This window comes from Ochotona princeps, chromosome 26 (assembly GCF_030435755.1).
Source record: "Ochotona princeps isolate mOchPri1 chromosome 26, mOchPri1.hap1, whole genome shotgun sequence".
NCBI lineage: Eukaryota > Metazoa > Chordata > Mammalia > Lagomorpha > Ochotonidae > Ochotona > Ochotona princeps.
Window position 1 is genome coordinate 29975019 of NC_080857.1, and position 23925 is coordinate 29998943.

The 23925-nt window shown below is 43.4% G+C and overlaps 2 protein-coding genes across 4 annotated transcripts in view; one reads left to right on the top strand and one right to left on the bottom strand.

Annotated features, from left to right (window-relative positions):
- CCDC175 (coiled-coil domain containing 175) overlaps positions 1–10401 on the top strand; it is a 56215-nt gene extending 45814 nt beyond the window's left edge. The window contains exons 15-20 of the mRNA XM_058655349.1: positions 545–624; positions 1630–1782; positions 6526–6628; positions 7789–7832; positions 8693–8858; positions 10216–10401. Of these exons, the coding sequence (XP_058511332.1) occupies positions 545–624; positions 1630–1782; positions 6526–6628; positions 7789–7832; positions 8693–8858; positions 10216–10298 (629 nt within the window). The 3' untranslated portion in view covers positions 10299–10401. The remainder of the gene's footprint in view (positions 1–544; positions 625–1629; positions 1783–6525; positions 6629–7788; positions 7833–8692; positions 8859–10215) is intronic.
- Positions 10402–11505: 1104 nt separating this feature from the next.
- On the bottom strand, positions 11506–23910 carry JKAMP (JNK1/MAPK8 associated membrane protein). 3 transcript variants are annotated; one of them, XM_058655497.1, is made up of 7 exons: positions 23763–23897; positions 22193–22284; positions 21633–21787; positions 20689–20895; positions 16012–16193; positions 13631–13707; positions 11506–11766 (listed from the first exon to the last, which is right to left on the bottom strand). In XM_058655497.1, exons 1-7 carry the CDS (start codon positions 23764–23766, stop codon positions 11548–11550), a joined length of 936 nt encoding a protein of 311 aa, XP_058511480.1. In that variant the 5' UTR covers positions 23767–23897; the 3' UTR covers positions 11506–11547. The 3 variants fall into 3 exon arrangements, with proteins under 3 accessions (XP_058511480.1, XP_058511481.1, XP_058511482.1); XM_058655498.1 differs by having other exon boundaries at positions 22193–22266; positions 23763–23845; XM_058655499.1 differs by lacking the exon at positions 21633–21787 and having other exon boundaries at positions 23763–23910.
- Positions 23911–23925: the final 15 nt, after the last annotated feature.

The window sequence follows — 23925 nt, forward strand, 5'->3', positions numbered from 1 at the left end:
GTGGAGGAGAAAGAAGGGGGGATGACCCTCTATGCGTATAAATCTAATAGAAGCAACAAAGAAAATAAGTCCATACTACAAAATAGTATTATTGTCTAGCCATGGAAGCTTTTACTACATTCATGCAGCCCCTCTGTGTCCAGAAAAAATGTAATATACACGTTACTATAGCCCGTGTTTTCAATCTGTTATTTTATTGTTTTACACATGTTGCTTCAGTTTTCAATACAATTTAATAACTTTTCTTAATCATAAAAATAAAATTTACAAAATTATAAACCAAGACATAGTCTTAAAAGTTTATTTTATTTAATGAACCAATGGAGAAATTGACTACTAAAGGAAGTTTTTAAATGTCTGAGTCTGAGGGGTCAGACACAGAAACAGGTCTGGCTTTTGCAGGGGAGAGGCTAGGGACACCACTGGCCGGTTTATTATAAGCCTTCTAATACCACTGGAATATTAAAATGAGGCTTATGTCTTTAATCTTCTTTAACTAAAGAACTTCATGAGTAGTTATTTTGCTCTCTCTCTTTTTTAATAGCACAAAAGGAGGAGGAGAATTTGCTGAAAACTTGCATTCCTCAGTTTACAAGGGACTTTTCAAGATACTTTAACAGCGTGGTAAAGGGTCAATGCATTTGTTCTTCCATTTATTACAGTCGGTATACACAGAGCTAATATTTACTCAACACCATGAGGTTCTCATGAAATCTACATCTATCAAACTGATCTTTCCAATACCCATGTTTTAAACTTCTGGTTATACACACATATGTACATATATGTGTGTATGTATACATGTGTGTATAGATTATGTGTGTATGCATATAGCCAAAGAAGTTCTAGAACCAACTAGTGGGTAATAGTGGGAGAATTGCTGGCTGACCCTCAGTTTCCTCACTTATAAGGTAAGGAGTGGGTTGTGCTTTTTAATCACGACTGGGCAAAAGTTACAAAGAGGCATAGATGAAATAGGAACAGGTGAAGAAATATTGGCTGGCTTTTTAAAACCTACAATCAATAGTGATAAGCTTTGTAGCAGGAGTGGGTTCATTCAAAATGGAAATATCCTATTCTGAAATAGACTGAAATAGACTGAAATAGACAACTAACTTTTAATGTGTTACGAGTGTAGATAAATAGGAAAGAGAAAAAAAAAAGAAATACAAAACACAATTCTATTTTCTTAATATGATGCTGCTGCTGCTGATCATTTAATGAATAAAGACCATGTGAACAGGAACTGAGTGAGAATTCAGCAGAGAAAAACAGTATGGAATTTGGGAAAATCAATAAAGTAATTTCTTTCTTCCTTCAAGGAACATGAAAACCTCCTCTGAAGGCCTGAATAAGTTTCCCTTCCTATTTTGGCCAGGCTGTCTCTTTCTGTGAGGTTGTCCAGTGTGTCGGGTTCTTGGGGTCCACGAGTCCCCTTACCAGAGTTTATGAATTTGTTTTCCTGACTCGGTTTCGGGATGTCTAGTTTTTCTAAGATGCTCATAGTTGCAGTTCATCGCTTCACAAACGAACTGAGAATGTGGTTCTGAGAGCAAGCCACACAGCCAAATGCTCAGTGCCCTTCTCTCGGAACTCTGTGACATGATCGCTGGTTTTATGTTTGGGCAGGATAAAGTGAAGCAAGAAGTCAAATATTTACGAGATCAAGAAAGCAAAAAAATAAAAGATCATTTTGAAATGCTCAAGAACTTAGAAAATGAAATCTACGTCAATGACCAAAAAGTGGAGATGTTGCTTCTGGAAAACAAAAAATTGAAAGAAGTAAGTTCATGAGCATCTCACGTTGCACAGTGGTTGTGGCTGATTGTCTGGGTTGTTAAGGGTGCTGAGAAAAGCCGGGGACACTTGCTAACATGCTTATACTGAAGTATAGTGTGCAGATACAAAGGTGAACACACCCTGTGTGTTTAATCAGCTCCCAGATCAAGAAAGAGAACATTAGCGGGACCCAGGCATCTCCACTCCTCCCAGGCACTGCCCACCCTCCCATCAACGACTTCTGTTAGTGCCCAATGGTTTGCCTGTCTGTGAATTCTGTTAGAATATGTACCGAATGCTACAATAGATACTCTTTTTGCTCAACATGATGTATCAGAGGGTCATGAACACTGTTAGAGTATGTACCGAATGCTACGAGAGATACTGTTTCATGTAACATGATGTATTGGAGGTCATGTTTATTGTTGATTGTAGCTAGTTCCTGGTTCTGTATAGTTTGGTATGGCTTTCTCTGAGTGTATTCATGTTCTCTGTGGTTGATGGCATTAGGAGAATTTTGAACCTTTCTTAAGCCATCACCTGCTTCCTCCTAGCGTTTGCATCAGCAGGAAGGTGGAGTTAGGAGCTAGCGCCCAGTGTCCAACGTGGGCTGTTCAATGTGGGAGGCAGGTGGGTGTAATGATCACCAGGCCAGATACCTGCTCCAGTCTGTTTCAACTTAACCATTCTGGTAGGTGTGTAGTGGTGCCCCCTAATGTGCATTTTCTGAATGACTACTGAAACACCTATATTTATATTGCTGGCCACTTGGATAGTTTCTTTTTAGATGTGAATGTGCAAGTCTTTTGCCCTTGTTTTAAAATTAAGGTTTTGTGTTTATTGTAACTTTTGTTTATTATTTTTATTTGAAACACAAATATACAGAGAGAGGGAGAAGGAGAAGGGGGTGACAGAGAGAGAAGATATTCCATCTGCTGATTCACTCTCCAAATGGTCTCAACATCCTGAGTCGATCTGATCAAAACCAGGAGTGAGGAGCAGCTTCTTCTAGGTCTCCCACCTGGGTACAGGGACTTCAGCTATCCTCCAGTGGTTCCCTAGGTTGTAAGCAGGGAGCCGAATCAGAAGTGGAGCAGCCAGGGCATAAACCCATACGGGATACTGATGCCACAGTTGGAAGATTAGCCTGATATGCCACTGTAACAGGCCTCGAGGTGTTTTTGTTTTTTTTGTTTTTTTGGGGTTTTTTTTGTAAAAAACATTTTGGGGAATGGCGTTGCAGCATCGAAGGTAAAGTCCCTGTCTGGATTGCCTGGTTCACGTCCCAGCTGCTCCACTTCAGATTCAGTTCTCTGCTAATGGTCCAAGTGTTTGGACCCCGCCACCCTTGTAGGAGACCCCGAAGAAGCTCCTGACTCCCACTCCAGTGAGGGCAATCCAGCCGTTGAACACCCTACTACAAGCATGCCTTTTTGGCTTTGATTTTTCAAATAAATAATCTTTGAAAAAATAAGATTTTTTTCTGTATTTTTATTTATTTGCAAGGCAGACTGACAAAGGTTGGCAGAGGGAAGTCTTGAATCCACTGGCTCACTTTCCCAGCACCCGGGGCTGGGACAGGTCAATGCCAGAGGCACTAAATCCCAACCCAGGAATCCTGAATGCAGTCTAGATCTTCCAATTGCAACTCTTCTTCATAGCCAAGGAATTTTCTTTATGTGACACCCACATAAAGTCTCAATCTCAAGAGATGCATTTTTACTTATTTATATTCAATATTCATCTATTTTACTGCATTAGAATGTGTTTAATAATTAAAGATTTTTCTGAAGTACACTATTTTCATCTACTTGAAAGGCAGAGTGAGTGAGAGTGACAGAGAGATCTTCCATCTGCCAGTTCATTTCCCCAAATGGCTGCAGCAGCGGGGGCTGGGCCAGTTAGGAGCTTGGCACTCTGGATTTCTTAGGCAGGTGGCAGGGAGCTCACGAGCCATCATCGGCTGCTCCCCAGGATGCTGAGCAGAACACTGGATTGGAACTGGAATGAGATCAGTCCAAGTGCCAGTTTAACTTGCTGCAACACAAAGTCCACTCAAAATGATTGAACATTCTTATGACACTAATATTTAATAAGCAAACTGTTGCATTTGGAGAATAGAAGTATATATTTAAATGCGTAGATTTTTCACATTTTGTTACAAAACAGTTACACAAGTTTATATAATAGTCTCTAGTTTGAATACCTAAATTTACATCTTTGGGCAGGTTACTTCATTTGTGGGTTTCATTTTTGCCCTATTAAGATAGGAATCACTCCTAAGTCACAGGGTAAATGTGCCTTTTTAAAAAATGTATACATCAACGAGACATTCATAAGATTTTAAATATTATGAAGTGGATGGTACATTATTTCCCTTTATACATGAGGAAATTGAGATTCACATTTTCGAAAGATTTTTAATAGCTAGAAAATAAGAACCAGTTTTACAATAATAGGTCTATATATGGAAGGGCTTACCAGTGGCTAGTCCAATGGCATAAGGAAAATCTCTCTGGGGCCGGCATTTGACCCAATGTCAAGGCTACCAGGAGGGACACCTGTGACGCATATCAGAATACCTGCATTCAGCTCCCAAGTCCACTACTGACTTTGGCTTCTTGCTAGTGCACTCCCTGGGAGGCAGCTGTTGATAACTCAAATAACTGGGTTTCTGCTAAGTGTGTGGGCAATCTGGCCTATTATCAGCCATTGTGGCTATCTGGGGGTGAATCAGTGAATGGGACTCTCTCTGCCTATCCCTGAGTTGGAATTAGGAGTGGGCTGGGCTGGGTCAGGCTAGAGTACCCACTGGAAAAAGCCAATGTGAAGCAGGACATGTCAGACCAGGCGGCAGCACTCAACCAGCACATGTGAAACCCAGGGGAGATAGGGCAAAGCTGGTAGTGGGGCTACCTAGGGCTCCTCTGCTGGATCACCATTCCCACTGGAGAGCATGAGTTGGGATGGGGGCAGACCAGACTGGGCAGAACTACAACACTTGTTGGCCTCATGTGAACAGGGAAAATCTAGGCTGGATTGACTGTTCCTACTAGAGCAAGCTTAAGTCAGAGTGGGTGAGGGTTGGTGGGGTTAGAATCAATTGGCAGATATTGGCACAGGGGGTTAATTCTGTCAAGCCAACTGCAGTACCACCTGGAGAGTGCATGATCCAGGAGTGGGAGTGGGCCCAGTAGGGAAACAGTGGGCACCTCCCTATTGGGTTGCCACTCTGCCTGGTGAACATGAGAACCAGGACTGGGGCAGACATAGCTAGACAGAGAGTGGCACCTGCCAGCACATGTGTGAGCCAGATAGAGGGCCTGATAGGGCTAAACTAGGCTTCAATGCTCATTGACATGTATGAAAGCTGAATGGGATGTGGGACAGACTGGACCAGTCTACTGTACATGCTGGAAAGCATGGGAGCCAGGGTAGGGGACAGGCTTGGTAGGGGTTATGTGGAGTCTCCCTGACTAGGCTGCAGCTCCCACTGGTTTGTGTGAAGGCCAAGTGTGTGGTGGGCAGGATCAGACTGGGTTTCAACACCCACTAGTTTGTGTAGAAGAGGGGGCTAGAGCCAGAACTGACCCAGCAATTGCAACCACTAGCATATGCATAGGCTAATTTAGGCAATGAACTCTGCTGGACTCTGTACTGTCAAGCGCACACAAGAATCAGGTCTTGAATCACCTCAGATGAAGTTTCTTTGGGGAACCCTCCAACTGAACTGCCGGACCCAGAACCCGAACCATGAAGAGAATTGCAGGTTCCAGGGTCTGACTGTGGAGCGCATGTGTCAAAGCTGAGCCTCCTCAGTGGCTTGGTCGGAGACATATCCAGGTGCACATGGAGGATATGGCAGTCCACTAGAGCCTGCAGAGGACCTGGTACTGAACAGAGGACTGAACAAATTGATCAACTACCCTAGCCAAGTGTTGGCAGTGAAAATCTGGGCACGTGGAGACGCTAAGGTGGGGTATGTCAGCCAGTGGATTCTGAAGAGATTTCATCATGTTTGGAATGGCGAGCGATTCAGAACTGTTGAACTATCAAAACCACTTGAACAGGACCCACGGAGCATGCCCGACATCAGGGACCCTGGGATGGTTGGGAGGGTGGGGGTGGCTTCTCCCTTTATCTCTCCCCTTCTCTCAGATACAGGAAGGAAAAAAGAGAATGTGGAAACAATGGTCTTACCCACTTTCCTGTAGCCCTTGACACTTTGACTGCTAATCAACTATGTAAAGATCATCAAAGTTAAAAAAGAAAAAAGAAAAAACAAAACCAAAAAAAGTGGGTCAGTGTCAAAGTTACATCCCAAAGTGGTGAGTTTCTGAGCATTTGTTGGTCAAAAGAGGAAACCACAACTTTGACACCCAGAGCACTGCCGTAGTCCGTCAATCCAGGGAAAATTTATTGCTTAATCTCAGGCCATTTATTGCTTTATGACATCTCCTGCATATATATCTTGCAAAAGGAACATTTTTTTTTATTAAAAATGTGATGCATTGGTTTCCTTTTGTGGCAAATTATATTCAAACGGACAAGTTTGTGTGGATGTTGAATAGGAAGCAGTGTCTTCTGTCTTCCTCCTGAGACCACAAGGGCATCCACCATCGTTAGCTCTGCACACAGAACAACCAGTAGCTCAAGAGAAGGAACAAATCCAAGTGTACCAAGTGGCTATGTGGATCATCACAGCAACTAGACTGCTAAAAGCAATAACATGCCTTTACTTTCCAGTATGTTTCATACCTAAAGGACAACACAGAGAAATGGAAGAATGGACAGGAATCCCTCAGGCGTAACTTCAGCAGACTGTCCTGGGACCTGATAATTCAGCAGAGTGAGTAATGTGTCATGAGCACTAAATCTAAACATAATATTTTTGTTTAGCATCAGTCAATCATGTTGGCTTTCAATACAATAAAATGCACGTACTGTAAGTTCCTTGCATTTTGACAAGGGTACATGCCATCAGAAAGTCATAGAACAGGTTTCTTATTGCAAAATTCACCATATAGCCCGTCACAGGCCATTTCCTCATCACTTACATCCAATTCATGGAAGCCATTTTCTAATCATAATAATTAGATGAGTTGAGGTGGTAACATGTGTCCATCCCTGCACCTAGATCATTCACTCTGTGAAATGTCTTTGGGAGTTCATCTGCGTAGCTTTAATATAGTATTTGGTGTCCTCAGGACTACACTCAGCCTTGATGATTAACTAGGAAGGTGCCCAGGACATAGAGTGTTTTTATTTTGGTGAAAGATACTGAATAAAATTCAGGAGAAGGAAAAGCTGTATATACTGCAACAGGGGAGGCACACAGTGCCAGCTTCCAGATAGCCTGTCTCATTGGAGTCAGCCAGAGCTGCTCCATTTCATCAGCAATATGTCTGACCCCACCTGCGCAGCCTTGCAAGCCAAGGTATTCCCGCCTCTTGGCTTGCGCATCCAGGTGTGTCTTGGAAGTCAGTCCGTAGGCATGCTTTGCTCAGTTGGCTGGCCTCTGTTGCCAACTGAGACCAGCTGAGATGCAGTCTCTGAATGCTGCCAATGTGGTAAAGTGCATCCTGAATGTAACAAAACTCCTGGAAAAAGTGTTCTTCTTATTCCTTTTTTGTGTATTACTGAACTCAGTTTGTTAGTTTCTGTGTGAATTTTGCATGCAATACTCCACTGCCAATGCTGTGGCCTGTGGAGTGACCCCAAACAGTTGAAATATGGCGACCATTAAGTTCACTTTCTGTTTCTGTCTTTTGGGTACCATGGTTCTGTACTGCTCTTTCACCAATATTTGAAAACATTTGTTTCAAATATTTTGCTGGTTTTTTTTTAAGTGTTTGCATTGGGAGGACAAGTCTGATGTGTTAGTCTTTTATAAAAAAGTAGATATTTTTAGATTTAAGCAATTTTAAAAGATAAAAACTAATAGCATTACTCCTATATAAATGCCAAGAGTGTCTCAATAAACTTAGTAATTTTAAATCTTTATTTCAGCACATTATATGGATTTGTGGGCTGAATTTCAGACTATGGCTAAAGTAAGTAGTTTTTGTGTGGCTTCAATAAGTATTTTTTTTCAAAATGCTCACTTGACTAATGTGAGTGTGTGTGTGTGTGTTCATGCACAGATGTATGCATCAGAACAGGAATTTAGGACTGCAGGGGAACAATAAAGCTGGCATGACCAGCACACCCATGGTCCATTGCATCAATGATCCCTACCAAATTTTAATCTTTCAAGAATGCTGCCATTCCGTTAAAATGGGAAGACTTTTCTTTTTTTTCCATGTTTCTTCTCTTTTTTTTCTTCTGGGCAAGCGCAAATGAAAACGTTTTAGGACAAAGCTGTCCATTTGAAATCCTTTCAACATCATGTTTTGACTCTCATATAGCATGGCCAGGACTGAATTCTGGAGCTAGTTACTTTCAAGTGCTTAGAAATTTATTTAGGTCTTATTTTGCCTTTACATGTTGGATGAGGATAGTGTTCATAATGCCTTTTTGATTGGAAGCTCTTGAGGGTTACAGCACCAAACAGTTCATGAACTGTGGTTCATTAGCCCGATGCCAGAGTTCTCTCTCTCCTTTGCTGACCTGCCTTGGCAATTCCGTGCTGCTGTGAGGTGTGCCCATCTTCCATGTCAGCACTGCCTCTCGAAGACAAAGCTGCGAAGCCACTGAGGATTCCATCAGTCTCATTGGATTATCTGTTTTTATGAAATCTTTTACACAACTTTTGGAGTTAGCAACTTCACACACATACTTATTTTGCGTGACTGGCCCTACCTGCAGACCTAACACCTATTTTTTTTTATGTTATGGATATGATCCACTCAGAATTTTGTTTATGTTTTGTTACAACTTATACCCATGCACCCAAATATGTCATTTGCTGAAGGATTTGATATGCTCCGGTGAAGAGACCTTGCAAGAGATAAAAAAACTAATCGACAAACTGCATGAAAGGGATGAGAAAATCGAAAATATCAGTACTTGGCTGCAAGGGAATCTTGAAAATCTACGTTCTCTCATGAAAGAGGAATCACCAGTGGACCTTACCAGTCGTAAGTATATTAGCCAGCTTTTCATGATGATTATGAACTGTCCAAGGAAATTAACCTTGTAAGAAGTAACAGACGTATTTCGCTTACTGTCTTGGGATTTTGAGTTCAAGACGAGCAATTGTGGGATTGATGTCCCATGAGGGTAGTTGGCCATGGTGAATGTCTGTGGAGCAACAATTACATGGTAGGCCACTGTTGGCCCCAAGCTCATATTCTGATAACAATCCACCTTCTGAGGGATGTCTCCGTGACCTAAGGAACTGCCATTGTGTCCCACCTCCCAATACCATAACTGAGTTAAGTTTTCACTATCCTACTATCCTTAACTTTCGACTTTGAGATTTAATATCCTGCATGAATTTGGGACCTGGATCCCGTTCAACCCACAGCATCCTGCCCATGGCTCCGTATAACTCGTGTCTTTCTACATGCACAGTGATTCCATCCAGGGAGTGCCAAAGCCTTCTGTTCAGCAAGAAATGAACAAATCCCCAAACTAGGGTCTCACTTGAGACTCGGTGCAAATTCCCTTGTCATTAGTCTCTGTGAAACCAACATATATCACTCACAGCCAAGTTGCTGATCACTGTATCTTCCTGAGCCCTCCACAGCTTCACCAGGCATCATGCTTTCAGGTGCTCCATGCAGGGCTCCAACTCTGTGGTGCAACTGTGCCTATTCCCCCCAGGAGTTCCTCTGATACCTTGGTGGCAGATGCCATGACACTGTAAGTCTTGCAAAACCAGCACAGCAGCACAGTGGGTACCTGGGCCCACCCGTGTACCCCGCCCGTAGCTGCAGCACCAAAGTTTCACCAACTAACGTCAGGGAAATACATCCAGAGATGATCCTGGGTGCTTTCTTGCAAGGACTCTGGGATCCCATGGGAAATTTTGGCATGTCTAGGTCTCTGGGACTATGACATAAGGATCAGACACAAAAATCTGTTCAATGCACTCTAGTCACTTTTCCCACTGTTTGGCATTAGCGTATGGCTCTGTTTCATCTGCGTGAATCCCATTAGCAAGCAGTTTCTCCATTGCACCTTGCTGTCCAGAACAAATGTGGGTTTTCTTTTCTCCTTCTCTGGTCAAGCTGTGAATTGTCCAAATTTTTCCACTCTGCAACTGTGCAGAACACGCGTGGCTCCCAGTGAGCCTGCGATCCACTCCCACAACCGACCACAACAGCTGGATAGTGCTGGCAGATACAGGACACCCCCCGATACCCCACCATACAATTATCCAACTGAAAATTGTTTAGCTAACTCCGATTTTTAATAGACATTAATAAACATCCACACTTGTAAATAACAGCAACAACAAAAACTCTGATGATGCTATTTTTACTCCCACAGAAAAGGATCACAGGGCAACCAAGAAAGCTAAATTCCCACGTCCAAAATGTGCCAGGAAAAAGGCATTAACAAAGACCAACTAACACAACCACTCGACGATACAACTGCCAGGACTCCTGAAGGCAGAAACAAGCTGCAGAAAAAGTGGGTTCGCTTCCTTTCATATATTAGAAGTGTTCGTGTAAGTCTTCCAAGCGTGAGACTTAACTCACTCTCCCAAACCCCACCAAGTAACAGAATTGGTAAACTCCTAAGTGGTACAAATGGAGAGACGGGGAATCATGTTCAAGGCTAAAAATTGTAATTTTGTTTCCATGATCTTAAGCACGAGTCTTCTGAAGCCTTCAGAATGTAAACATCATAGCATGCTTAGTAAAAACTAGACGCAGCTGATGGATTCTAAATTTCATGAACTCTAAGAAGCCATCAGTTGTAAGATCCACCCAATTCAGAGAGGTCACAATGTGGGGAAAAAAGTGTCCAACTGTCAATAAGATGTGGCACCATGTCTCCTACACACGTGTACACACACACACACACACCAAACATGAGCTATAACAGTGACTGCCTATATGCATTTATTCATTTGGGAAAGAGATTGTAAGCTTACACTCTATTAATCAGTGTATCAAGAAAAGACAATGCCAGCACATTTGAGAATCGTCAAAGCTAAGCTTTTTACTGCTGTTCTCTTTACAGGAACAATAATCCGAACATGTCTTCAGCAAAATCATCTACTAACCCAAAGTCTGTTATATAAATTATGTTCTATTTTTCTAATGTTATCAAAATACTGTAGTGGTAAAAATAAATAGGTAACAAAAAAAATGGCATACTTTATTTCCATGTTTGTTATCAGACCCGACAGGTAAATCTTGAATTTATCAAGTGAAGACCAAACAAAACAAAACAAAACAAAACAAAACCAAAAACAACCCAAACAGAGCTGCAACACAACCAGCGTGTCCAGTGAGCCACGGCTCTCGTGCTGAGGTGCTCAGACTCTACTCACTAAGAGACTTTACTGAAAACAACAGGGACATCATCATGCACTGAGCGCACGGCAATGTTATTTTGCTCTGGGAGAAGCAGGTGCTTCCTCCAGTCTCTAGTACCATGGACAGCACACGACGGGGGGGCGGGGGTCTTCCAGTACTCTGGACGCCAGCCAGAGACCCGGTAAGAGCAAAGCAAACAGGAGAGGCTTGTCAGCAACCTTGTTCTCAATTACGAAAGAACGGTGCTAACATTTCTTTACATGCTTTTACTTTTTCTTATGAGGAGCTTCTTAGCCGTTTTTTTTTTTTTTTTTTTTTTTTTGGCATTTTACATTCAGTGTCCATTGGCCCCTTCTGAGAGTATCCGTGAAGGTTCGGTAAATTTTGCAGTGAATAAATAAAAAAGGGCTGGTGTAGGTACCAGAGCCAAAAGGGGCAAATCTTGCTCCAGCTTATCCACTCTGGAGATGGAGATGATCCCATAGGCGTGGAGCAACCAGTGGCTGAAGAGGACAACGAGTCTCTTCTTTCTGGCCAGAAGATCGTAGCAGCTCTGTGTCATTTTAAAAGGAAAGAGACACACAGATGATCAGGCAGAAACAGTCAAATAATGTGACGCACCCAAATGTATGTTTACTTCATACAAAATCATGAGCTCGCAATCACAGAATTATTTGAGCTGTAAAAGCTGCTAGAGTTACCAGTCCACTGAGGTTCAGAGCATCCGGCAGCTGCAACATGACACAGCCCAGTCTCCTGGGTCCCAGTTCACATAGGCAGATCAGGCAATGGACCAGAGGGGAGTGCCTGGCTTGCTCTCTCCCCGCTCCGACCCCTTGCACCTCAGAGTCTACAGTGAGACTTCCTTGGTCTGTGGCACCCTGGAGTGAAGCTTTACTGTCCATATGGCTCTGTACCATGCTAGGACCAAGTCAACAGGAAAGCGACGTGTGGATGTGCTAACATAGTGGAAAGGAAGTGCAGCATGGTGGCTCTGTGCACTCATGGTGCACTGTGTGACCTTTTACAGACATCCACTGAGCAGAGAAGCACGCCGCCAGTTAACTTGGCAGCGCATAACTCATTCTTAAACTTTGAAAGATTCAAATCTTTCCTTAGAATTGGCAGAAGTGTCAAAACTAATTCATCTTCCTCAATGAATCATACTGCAAAGGTGATTAATACTAGAGCAGAAATGAAGGTAATTTACGAATGGCAATAAAAATATCAACCATAAAAATACTGTCTCGATTTCTAAAAGATCCAGCGAGGTCCAAGTGTTTCCCCACCTCAGCCTTTCTCTGCAGAGGAGCTGGGTGGTATTCTGTGGGTGCAGCGCTGTCAGGCTAGGGATTCTGAGCAAGCGCACGAGGCAGTCAGTCGGCACCAGGTGAGCAAGCACAGGCTGGAGGCATGCTAGGACACTCTACCACGGGACCTTTTGTGTTTGGCATCAAAATAAAGAGCTCTGACATCAGCGATATGTACTGCAAAGCATCATCTTAATCTGATACACTAAACAGAAACAGAGCTACATAATCTAAACAATAAGATTTCAGAAGCTGGCACGCAAAAGAGTGTGTAAAACTGCTCATCTTGATTGTTTCATGTACACGTTTTCCACAAAGCAAATATGCCTCAATTATTGTTCATATTTCTGACTGAAAGTGGCTTAGTTCAGTTCCTTAAAAACGAAATTTTTTAAAATATTAATGTGATGACATGATGGTCCACTCACCCACTGACCCATAGATGAGCCAAGACTTTCTGGTCAAAAATATTTGAAAATAAAGATATTTAAATTTAAAAAATTAGAGATCTTTAATAATAGTGGCTTTCCATTGAAATACTAAAAGAATGGAGACACAAAAAGGAGTAAAAACAAAAAAGGATCAGAACTAATGCTGTTTTCAATGTGATATGCAAATCTACTAAAGATATGCAAACTACTAAAGACACTGCAGACCAGAGATAAACATCCACACGTAACAAAGACAGACAGATGAAAACAGGAAGATTTGGAACGTACAACATGACTGCTGGTGACTCTGCTACTGTCGCCACTGTAAATAAAACTGAAACGAAATCTATACACAGTAAAGCATTTCAATGTTTCTTCCCAAACAGTTTCAATATTTCAGTAATCACATATCTACTATGTAGGTAAATTCTGTGAAATGACTTTTCTCCGTCGTGCTGGATAGCTGAGCTGTATTACTTCACTGTTTCACTAATTTCTCAAGGAAAACACACGGCCCAATATTCAGCACCTTCCACAGACTTCATAAAATACAAGCTGCTAAGTGCCAACAATCAAACAACGAATGGAGCAGCTGGACGTTAGCACATGTACTAGTCAACTGTCAAATGTACAAAAAAAACAGAACAACTTTCATAAAGAACAAAACACTTCCTACCTCTATTTCTGAAGCCGACATGTACACAGCCAGAGTAACCAGAGACAACACTAATATAATGAATGGGAAGGCGTAATCTGAAAGGCAAGCATTGGTATTGTTAAAAATCAAGCAGGCTTTCGGAAGGAACCATCACATCAATTCAAACAGTACAAATCTCCCTGGACTGAATCCCTTCCCCAGCAGCGCTGTGAGTTATGGAGAGAGCGAGCTGTTCAGGAAGAGGACAGAGAAGAAGTGCTGCTGGCCTTGTAGGACAGTCTCTGCCTGGGCAGCCCCGCTCGCCAACTGTCGTGGGAAAAATCACAGAAAGTACGGGAGTGACAGACATGCCTGCGTCCCAGCAAAACTTGAGGGAAAGGAAAATTTGAGTTTCCTATAACTGTCACATGCCAAGATGTGTCTTTGAATGAAAAGCTATCTTTGGCTCATCTTTGAAGATTCTCGCCCAAGGAATCACTGAATGTAAAAAATTAACTTCTCTCGTAAGTATCAAAATGACTGTGCTCGCTTCGGCAGCACATATACGTAAGTATCAAAATGACACTAATTTAGTGAGATGCCAAACTTAGGGAAATCGAGAAGATAAGTACTCAGTTTTCTGGAGTGGGCATCTGACCTGATGTTAAGACCCCTTCCTCGGTGTCAGGATGCCTGGGATGGGTCCTGGCTGTGCCCCCGAGCCCGATCTCCCGCTGGATCTCAAGCCAGCAGGTGCACGTCACTGGTGACACAGACTCAGTTCCTGGTTCCTAGCTTCACCAGGCCAAGACTCACACTCAAGCATTCGCAAGAATGACCTCGTGGATGGCAACTCTCTCTGCCTCTTAAACAAAATTTAGAAAAATAAACAATAAAAACATGGTAATAGCTCTGTATTTTTTTGGTGCATCCTTTGGGGAACTCTGGTTAAGAGACACTAATGTAAAAGCAATTTGGTTCACTCTAAAAGAATTCACTCATCAATAAACCTCAAGAATCATTCAATATTTGAGTAATTCAGTGCATCCATTTACAATGACTGTAAAATTCTTCATGAAACGACCTATGATTCTCCTCATTTCAGGAGAATCCATTTGGAACAATTCCAAATGTTATTTCAGGAAGCAGTAGTCAGAAACTCCAACTTACCTATCTAGGCCTGACTTCAATTTACCAAAGAACTGAATAACTCACTTGACAGCCAGAACCTTTTATTTCACAGGTAGTGACTAAGTCCTCAATCAGGTCTTCCCCAGAGGACCTACTTCGCTCAGAAGGAGCTGTATGTTACTAATTAAGAGTAAATAAATAAAACTGAAGACTTGTTGTTAAAAAGCACATAAGGCAAAAAAAGGAAGGAAGGAAGGAAGAAAAAAGAAAGGAAGGAGAAAGAAAAAGGCAGTAGCAGCAGCTGTTTCTAAATGAAGGCCACTCTTCGGGGAGGCAAGGGCTGCAGCCTGGGAATCTGCATTCCTGGCGGTTCGAGTGCACCTCACACTTGCGACAGGTGCAGCAGCAATCCCAAGCAGCAAGTCTGCCTCTGCCATCTCCCTAAGCACCCCAGGGCCTGCCTTCCTAGATCCTCAATCCCTCGCGCGCTTGCCTGCTGGTGACTCGCTGCTGTTCTCCGATTTGCGGTCCCCTCCAAACACCCACTTCCTTTCCAGTGCCGCAGAGCGGCGGGCTGTAATGCCCTTAGCAGACTGCACAGGGCTGTATTTCATGTACATGACAATCACTTTCTCATTCTTCCTATGAATGCCTTTTGAATGAAGCCTCATTATAAAATGATCTAAATATATTTTGGGTTGGACAAAGACTAATTCTCATAATATTATATGAAGAAATCAGTTTTTATTTTTTGTATTTATTTTTTAAAAATCTCCCAACTTAGTTGTCAGCTTCAAATACAAGGTATTTTCTAAATAAAATCAGTTTTTATCAGGTGCCACTGATCTCTTGAAAACTTCAATTTCATTCCAATAAACCCACTTTAAAAGCCACAGTATGTGTTTTAACAAACAACTGTACTACTGTTGATTTTCAAGGATTCAAAAACAAAATAAAGTGAGTTATTTTAACGAAAAAGCTCCTGTGGCCAGAGTTGTAGTAATGAACTAAGCTGCTGCCTGCAACCCCAGCATCCCATTTCAGAGTGCCAGTTCGAGTCCAGGCTACCCGACTCCTGGCCCAGCCCCCTGTTAGAGGACAGCCTGCCACCCAGTGGGAGAGCCTGGGGACTGACCAGGAGGGGGAAGCATCGCCACTTCTCCTCATCACTCTGCCTTTCAAATCAATATAAATAAGTCATGAGAACAAAAACTCCAAAAGTGAGCTTAGCAAAAGTACTAAAACACATTCAATGAATATAGTTCATCGACGTTACTCATCCAACTTACACAAGAGGCCTCCACCAACGGCCTGAAGCACGGTTAGGATGGGGAAGAAGTAAAGTGCAGCATAGATACTTTTAAATCGGTCCGATTTCCCTAATCCACAGGCAATCTTCTTAACCAGCAGAGGTCGGAGCAGCGTCATCAATACCAAGCAGAAAGCATAATAAATAAATACAATGGTATATCTGTAAGACAAAAGGAATATGGAACATTGTGTTGAAAACCATTTTTATTCCTCCTCATTTTTAAACCAACAATCCTAAAAAAGAGGTTTAAAAAGAATACTGTTAATCACAAAGTATCCTACAAAGTGGCAAATATGTATCACTTGATTCCTCTTCCAGGCAACTTAAAATATGTATCAAAATCCTAAAGAATGTTTAAATCCTTTGACCAAACAACTTCACTCACACAGATCTTTATTAGAGGGAAACAATACATAAAATACATAAAAATACATTTAAAAAAATTCTTTACATGAATCTTTACTGAACCACTTTATAATGAAAGTTTGGGAAGAAAATAAATACCCACCAATAGGAAACAGGTGCATTTTACAGCATTTTCCTGTTGGAATACTACACAGGGATTAATTCTGAACAACGGAACAGGGCATTCAGAAACAAACTCACACATTTACAGTTATTTAATTCTTGACAAGGGCCAGGAACACACGTGGAGAAAGAATAATATCTTCAGTAAATACTGTTTGGAAAACTGGATATCATGCAGAATAAAATATTCTCATCACACACTACAAACAAAAAAATACGCGAAATGGGACAAAACTTTAAACATAAAACTGGAAAATGTACAAAGACTAGAATGAAACGTAAGAGGAAAACACGACACTGGAGAAGCAATGATTGCTCTGTATGAGCCCGTGAGGCCAGGCAGTAATAGGGAAAAGACAAAGGGATGACACCAAACTAACTCGGCACCGGAAACAGTGAGACAGGAGTGGGCGGAATGATGACAAGTCCCATACCTGATATTTTAGTACCCAAAATATCTAAGGAGCTTAATTCAATAACGAGGAAACTAATAATTGAATTTCAAAAGGGCAGGGGCTAAGATGACCACATCCCCTATCAAGCACAGGTTTGATACTAAGCTCCAGCTCCTGCCTCCAGCTCCCGACTCCAGCTCCCTGTCAGTGCAGCCCCTCGCAGGCAGCGAGTGGGGGCTCGCGTGGCTGGCCCCAGACGCCCTCAGAGGAACCTGGACTCAGGTCCCTGCTCCCAGTAACAGCCCAGCCGGACCCTGGCGATCATGGGCAATTGGCGGTGAACCAGCACAAGGGCGCTCTATCTTAGTCTGCTTCTCAAATGAGAAACAAACAAAAAATCCGAATGGACATTCCTACAAGGCAGACAGCCACACAAATGGGCAATGGAAAAAAATGTGCAACATCCCTTATTTAGGGAAATACAAATTAAAACATATCATCTCCTATGTGTTAGGATGGTTACTGTAAGAAATGTTTGCAAGATGAAATAAACATGTTGAGGAGATGACAAAGGTAACCATCAGAACAGCATTGAGGGGAATGTAAATTGGTACAGCTGTCATGAAAGACAGCATGAATTTCCTCAAAACACTGAAAGCAGAGCTACCTCTGGGCACTCCGGTCTACAGCCAAAAGAAAAGAAGTCAGTATGTTGAAAAAGGATCTGTGCCCTCCTGTTCGTTACTGCACTGGTCAACATGAAGGGATAAAGAAAGTGCATCCAGGCACACACAGGGAGCCTCACTCAGCCATTAACAGGAAGGAGACCCTGTCATTACAGGACACATGGGTGACGTTAAATGGAAGAAAACAGGCATGTCACAGAAGGCTCAACAGTGAATACTTTCACTTGTTCTCATATGAATCTAAAAAATTCAGCTTCTACACGAGCGAGCAGAATGGCGATGACTAGGGCTGGGAGAGCTGGAGGGGATGAGGCACACGTAGATGGAAGAGCACAAAATTTCAGTTAGTATTCTGAAATAAATTCAGAGATTCGGCATTCAGTGTGGCAGCTTTAAGGAATCCGTGTGTTGATTTCTCGTATAACCAGTACGTTGACTTCCCCAGTAATCAGAACTCCAGTGTTGTCACCACAAAGAATAAGAATCCGATAGAACACACTCTTTAAAATTAGCCATTCCTTACACATGCATATATTAAAACGTCGCACTAAGTTAAACTGAAGAATGCATACAATTTTGGATAACTAAAAATATTAAGGATCCAGCTGTAAAGGAAATGTTAACAATAAAAGTAACTGCCTAATTACTATTGCTTAGGTAAGACTGCAGATTTTAAGACGGCATGTTAGAGTGTAACTTTAATATCCTTTAAAAACTATATAAAAGAGGTCTTCAAAAAGTTCATGGAGAATGTATACCATATAAAACTACGCATGGATTTCAAAACTTTTTCTAACAGGATAAACTTGTAAATTTTCCCATGAATTTTCTGAAAGACCCCTGATTGGACATGTGCAAACAGAACCACCAAAAAGACAAAACTTTTAGCAGTGCCAATGTCAACAAATGGAATTACAGGTTATTGGGGTTGGTGCTGTGGCACAATGGCCACTGCCCTCAGTGTTGGCTCCATCCTGACTTCTCCACGTTCAGTTTAGCTCCCTGGCAATAAGTTACAGAAAGCAGCAGGAAATAGTCCTTGAACTTCGCTGGACCCCTTCCATCCATGTGAAAGACTGGGAGGCTGGGACAGATTCTGGGTTCCTGGTTTCAGCCTGGCTTCTATATTGTTTTTCTGGTTTTTTTGGCCATAATATTCATCAGAAAAAAAAAAAAGCAATGCATTGCAATGTAACATTGACAGTCAATACAAAGATCTCTGTGTCATCTGACTATATAAATTTTAGCTCTGTATATACTTTAGTTTTTATGTATTTGAAGGGTCAGAGAGAGGATGATAGACAAACACAGAGAGCTCTTCTATTTACTGGCTAACTCCCCAAATGCCCCAAAAGCCAGCCATGCAAGCCAGGTTAGGCCTTGGAGCTCAGAACCCAACCTAGGTCCCCTGCCAAGGTGGCGGGGACACAAGCTCAGCCAGCTGCTGTCTCTTGGGAAGCGGAAGCAGTCGGGGCGTGAGCTCAGGCACAGCCTTCCTGAGCCTGTCTCACCTGCTGGGCCACGCGCCCACCCTGACTGCTAGTTGTACTACGGGGACACCATCCCGGGTCACCACTCCTAATGAGCCAGGAACACTCTCCACCAGTACATTTTTCTTCCACCTCTGCCTTCACTTTTTCCGTCTTCTTCATCCCAGGTGCCTGCATATGCAGAGGGGCTAACTCCGACAGGGTGGACTAAATTTTCCAACAACAGTAGCAAACTGCTCATTTTCCAAATTTTCGTAAGGTGAAAGTTATATTTTACAATACGTTTAAAAACAGGAGCTTACGTGGTTTTTTTCCATGCCTTATCTAATCAATTCCCCCTTCGAAGTAATTCTCAGTTAAGTACCAGGATATTTCTCAATTTATAAGGAAGCTTATAAACTATATGTTGGAATTAATACGGAGGAAACTAAGATTACTTTTCGTTAACTCAAAAAACAATCTGACATTGGGCAGCCTTTTAGCCTCCTGGAATTTTTAACCATTTTGGCCATATATGTATGCTTGAAATGACTAGGCAAAGTAGATAATCTATATAGCCCCAATACTCCAGGACCCTATAAATTCATTGCTTCAACATGAAAACCAAGTTTACTTCAGTTTCCTAAGTAGGACCAGTTGAAGTTCCGCAAGTCCTCCGGATGGTACACGCCAAGACAGCACTGTGGGCCAAGGCTTCTGTCTCTATGAATGAGACTCAACCGTGAGACCTTCACACACACAAACACACTACAGTCACACACAGCAGAGCTGCACGTTTTACACACAGTGTGGCTGCACAGTGCTTTATACACAATAGGCAACTCAAAGGCTTAAAAGTGGGCAGGTAGGAAATGCTTTCCTATCCATATAGCTGGATCTTATCTTCTAAATCATTTTCAATGTGTATGCATATTGATGTTGTTGGCACTTTACTATTGAAAACTTGATTAAAAAAAAAACTAATTTCATTGAACATGTTATGTATTGGAAATTTGATACCATTACCAGAAATACCAGATTTTGTTTTTTATATTTTTACCAAGAAAAAAAAAAAAAACGATAAAAATGCATACTAAGTAATCTAAAACTTGAGCAGTTATCCTAACACATTACAGAATCCTATGAATTCCTAACGCTCAACCTGTTAGAGGAAATCTATAATAATCCTCAAGGCTTAAGAAAAATGACTTGGGATTGGCATGATGGCTCAGTTGCCTAGTCTTTCACCTGTAAGCACCAGCATCTGATATGGGTGCCTGTTCACATCCCGGCAGCTCCGCTTCCCATCCAGCTCCCTGCCTGTGGCCTGGGAAAGCAGTCAAGGATGGCCCAAAGCCTTGGGACGCTGCACCCGCGTGGGAGACCCAGAAGAGCACCTGGCTCCTGGCTTCGGATCAGCTCAAGCCTGGCCATTGTGGCCACTAGAGGAGTGAAACAGTGGGATGAAGATCTTTCTCTCTATAATTCTCTCTGTAAATCTTTCCAATAAAAATAAATAAATCTTAAAAAACAAACAAACAAAACCAAAAGACGCTAAGCCTGAGCAAGTACTTACAGCGGGTAGACGGCCTCGTGGGTACAGTGCACCGTGGTGATGTAGTCCGGGCTGGGGTTGTACAGCATGGTGTACCAGTCGGAGAGCATGGCCACGCGACACGAGCGGATGTTCAGCACCCCGACCGGCTCGCTCACAAGCAGCGTGATGATCGCAGCCATGGTGCACTCGACCAAGGCAGTGATGTGCTGGAAAAGTGCGCTGGAACTGCAGGACCAGAGGCAGGAGACTGCATCGCCTGTGCTCTTCACTGGCCACACAGCTTCAATAGACACCCTCACGTCTTAGCATTTGGTCAAAAAGAAAACTTTAACCGAAAAATCCAAAAACCTAAACAATTTTCTAAAGACATACAGAAGCGAAACATAGGAAAACTACTTGACAAAAGTATAAACTTATTTTCTAAAATGAGACAGCCACTGTTGTAGCACAGTGGGTTAAGCTGCTGCTTGAAGTGCTGGCATACCATATGAGGACCAGTTAGAGACTCGGCTGCTCCACTTCCCAACCAGCTCCCTGCTTGCTGCCTGGAAAAGTAGTCAAGGACAGCCCAAAGCCTTGGGACCCTGCACCCATGTGGGAGACCCAGAAGAAGCTCCTGGCTCCTGGTTTTGGATTGGCTCAGCTCTGGACGTTGCAGACATTTGGGAAGTGAATTAGCAGGCAGATCTTTCTCTCTGTCTCTCCTCTCTGTATATCTGCCTTTTCAATAAAAATAAGCAAATCTTAATAAACAAATAAATAAGCGGACGCTGCCTTAATAACTAAGAAGGTATACCCTTCTATTAAGTTTTCTTGCCACAGTAAAACATCGTCAGAATATAAAGGAAAAGTAGGTTGACTACTTTGGAACCAACCGGAGGAGCACAGCTGTTTAACCGAACCGTGTAAATGACAACTGCTCTAACACCAGTGCGTGCAGACACATCAAGGAGCGTGCTAACCTCTTCTTCCCCGAGTACCACTCGATGGACACCCAGTGCAGAGCCAGGGGCAGCATGGCCATGAAGCCCAGGTAGAGCCAGTCATACAGCTCCGGGGACTCCGTGCACGGCTGGCAGTATTTCTGGGCATTCGTCCTCTGTCCCCTCGGACACACCTACGGCCGAGAACAAGCCTTCCCGTCACTTTAGACCACCAACGACCCCCTCCCACGATGCTGATAGACAGCCTGCTTCATATTCAACACTTAAAGTACACAGAAAACAAAAAACAAATCTATACCATATATGCAATAGCTACAAAATGTTACTAAAGGATTATTTTTAGTTACCAAGATAGCTAATAATGAAAAACCTAATGATTAACATCTTATAATGTGACCATAAAGTCACCACAGAATTAGAGAAGGTTTAAAAAAAAAAATTTAACAACTGTCCAGGAAAGACATATTACAGATACATAAACAAGGACTTTACTAATGCCACTATATTACAGTAAGACTATTAAAGAGATTTTACACATGCAAATAGTTCACAAACAATTTTACAAACAAGAGACTTACCCCACATTCGCTGTATATTTCAGTGGAGCCATTTTTAAATAACAGGGTCTTCCCACAATAAAGTCCGAGGCATGCTGGTTGAATATCGACAGCTTTTTAAAAACAAACGCCAGTACAGTGACATCTTTGTGATTATAAAAAGCAGTGCAATAATAGCCGAAGCACTTGGCACAACTATCTTAACACAGTTTCAACTTCAACTACGAGAGGTGTCAGGCAAAAGCTGGGATGCACTTATTAAAACGTCCTGTCCTCCTCCCCTGGGACCCTGCAGAAAGAACCAGCACTGCACGGAATTTCTAGAACCCACAGTCTAACCAGGAGTGTCTCCGGCAGCCCCCCCAGCACATCGGCACACACCGGGCCTACACAATCTCCTCACACCTTTCCAAGAGCAGCACGCGTTTTTACACAGCAGGGAAGTAGCCAAAGGGCATAACTTTGATCTTGGACTAGAGGGCAGGTCTGCAAGCACACCGATCTCGGTACAGAGTTTCACACCACCGCCTCCAGGCTTGGGGAAAAGAAACAGTCCCCCAGATGCTACAGGCTCTCTGGGACCTCAACTGCAGGGACAAACCCTGGTGACAACACTCTGACCCCCTCAGTGACAACAGTCCCTTCATTTCCTGACCAGTTAGCAGCAGGAGTGCCCCGTCAGGGCCCCTGTCCCTCCAGGGATGTCTTGACATGGTCCTAAGCCCAAAGCTACAGTGGCGGGACCCGTGTGTTTCACGACTATTCTTGAACAATCATTTCCAAGTTCTGCTTCCAAATTCACACACACGGAAACACAAACTAAAATAGCACAACTTGTTTTTCACTGTCACTGTTACAACACTCCGGCCGCGGAAATTTATGAACCTGTGGCCTTCGTCCCTTTAACCGGCATTCAGGTTTAACCAAGGGCGATGCACCCTTCAACACTACACGGACCCATCACAGAACTGCCACGGAATTCTTGCAGAGAAGTTGAAACATCTGGGATCTGCTTCATTTGTCAAAAAGCGCACGGATAATGCGCATTGTGGAAAAGAAAAAAAAAAACACACCCTAGGATTCTTTTTTGGGCATCAGAATAAACTTGTCTTCTAACTGCAGTTCCTGTGGACTTTGAGCTGTATTTCCGTACTTTACATGGGGCCGTCTCCCAGGTCCCAGCTCTCTCCCGGAGCGAACGGGGCGACGGTTTTACATGGGGGGCGCACAGGACCGCCTTGCCCCCTCACCGGGACAGGACATCGGGGCAGAAAGCCCTCGAGCACGCAGCCCCCAGCTGCACTCTGTCTTCCTGCGGTGTGCCCCCAGCCGCCCTCACAACACGCTCCCCCAGCATCCCACACAGCGACCCTCGGCCATGTCCCATAGAGCAGCCACACAGGCCGGCCCTCCCTCCGTCACCCCATCGGCCAGCCCCGGCCAAGGAGCACCCCAACCCCGGGAGGAGGCCGGGCTGGGCCGGGGCGGCGGCAGGCGGCCAGGACGCCCACGACAACCCCCGCGCAGCCAGCAAGCGGCCAGCCAGGCGAGCGCTCCCCAGGCCCCTGTCATCTCCCCGGCGTCCATTTACCCATGGGTCGCTTTTCGGGGTACGCTCCAGAAGCCCTGGGGTCACAGGCTGCGGCGGAAGACGTCGGGACATCCGGGCCACAGCAGCGTCGGCGGTTCCGCCTCCCGGTTACCTAGGCGACCGCCCCGCCTCCCCGCCCACTTCCGGGTCCTGCGTCTTGGGC

Excerpts from the sequence above, each read along its gene's own strand:
- JKAMP (XM_058655497.1), bottom strand. Across the intron at positions 21,788-22,192 it reads AAATATACAGCGAATGTGGG|GTGTGTCCGAGGGGACAGAG; the intron begins GTAAGTCTCTTG and ends TCTCGGCCGTAG. Across the intron at positions 11,767-13,630 it reads TGTCGGCTTCAGAAATAGAG|AGCTGCTACGATCTTCTGGC; the intron begins GTAGGAAGTGTT and ends AAAATGACACAG.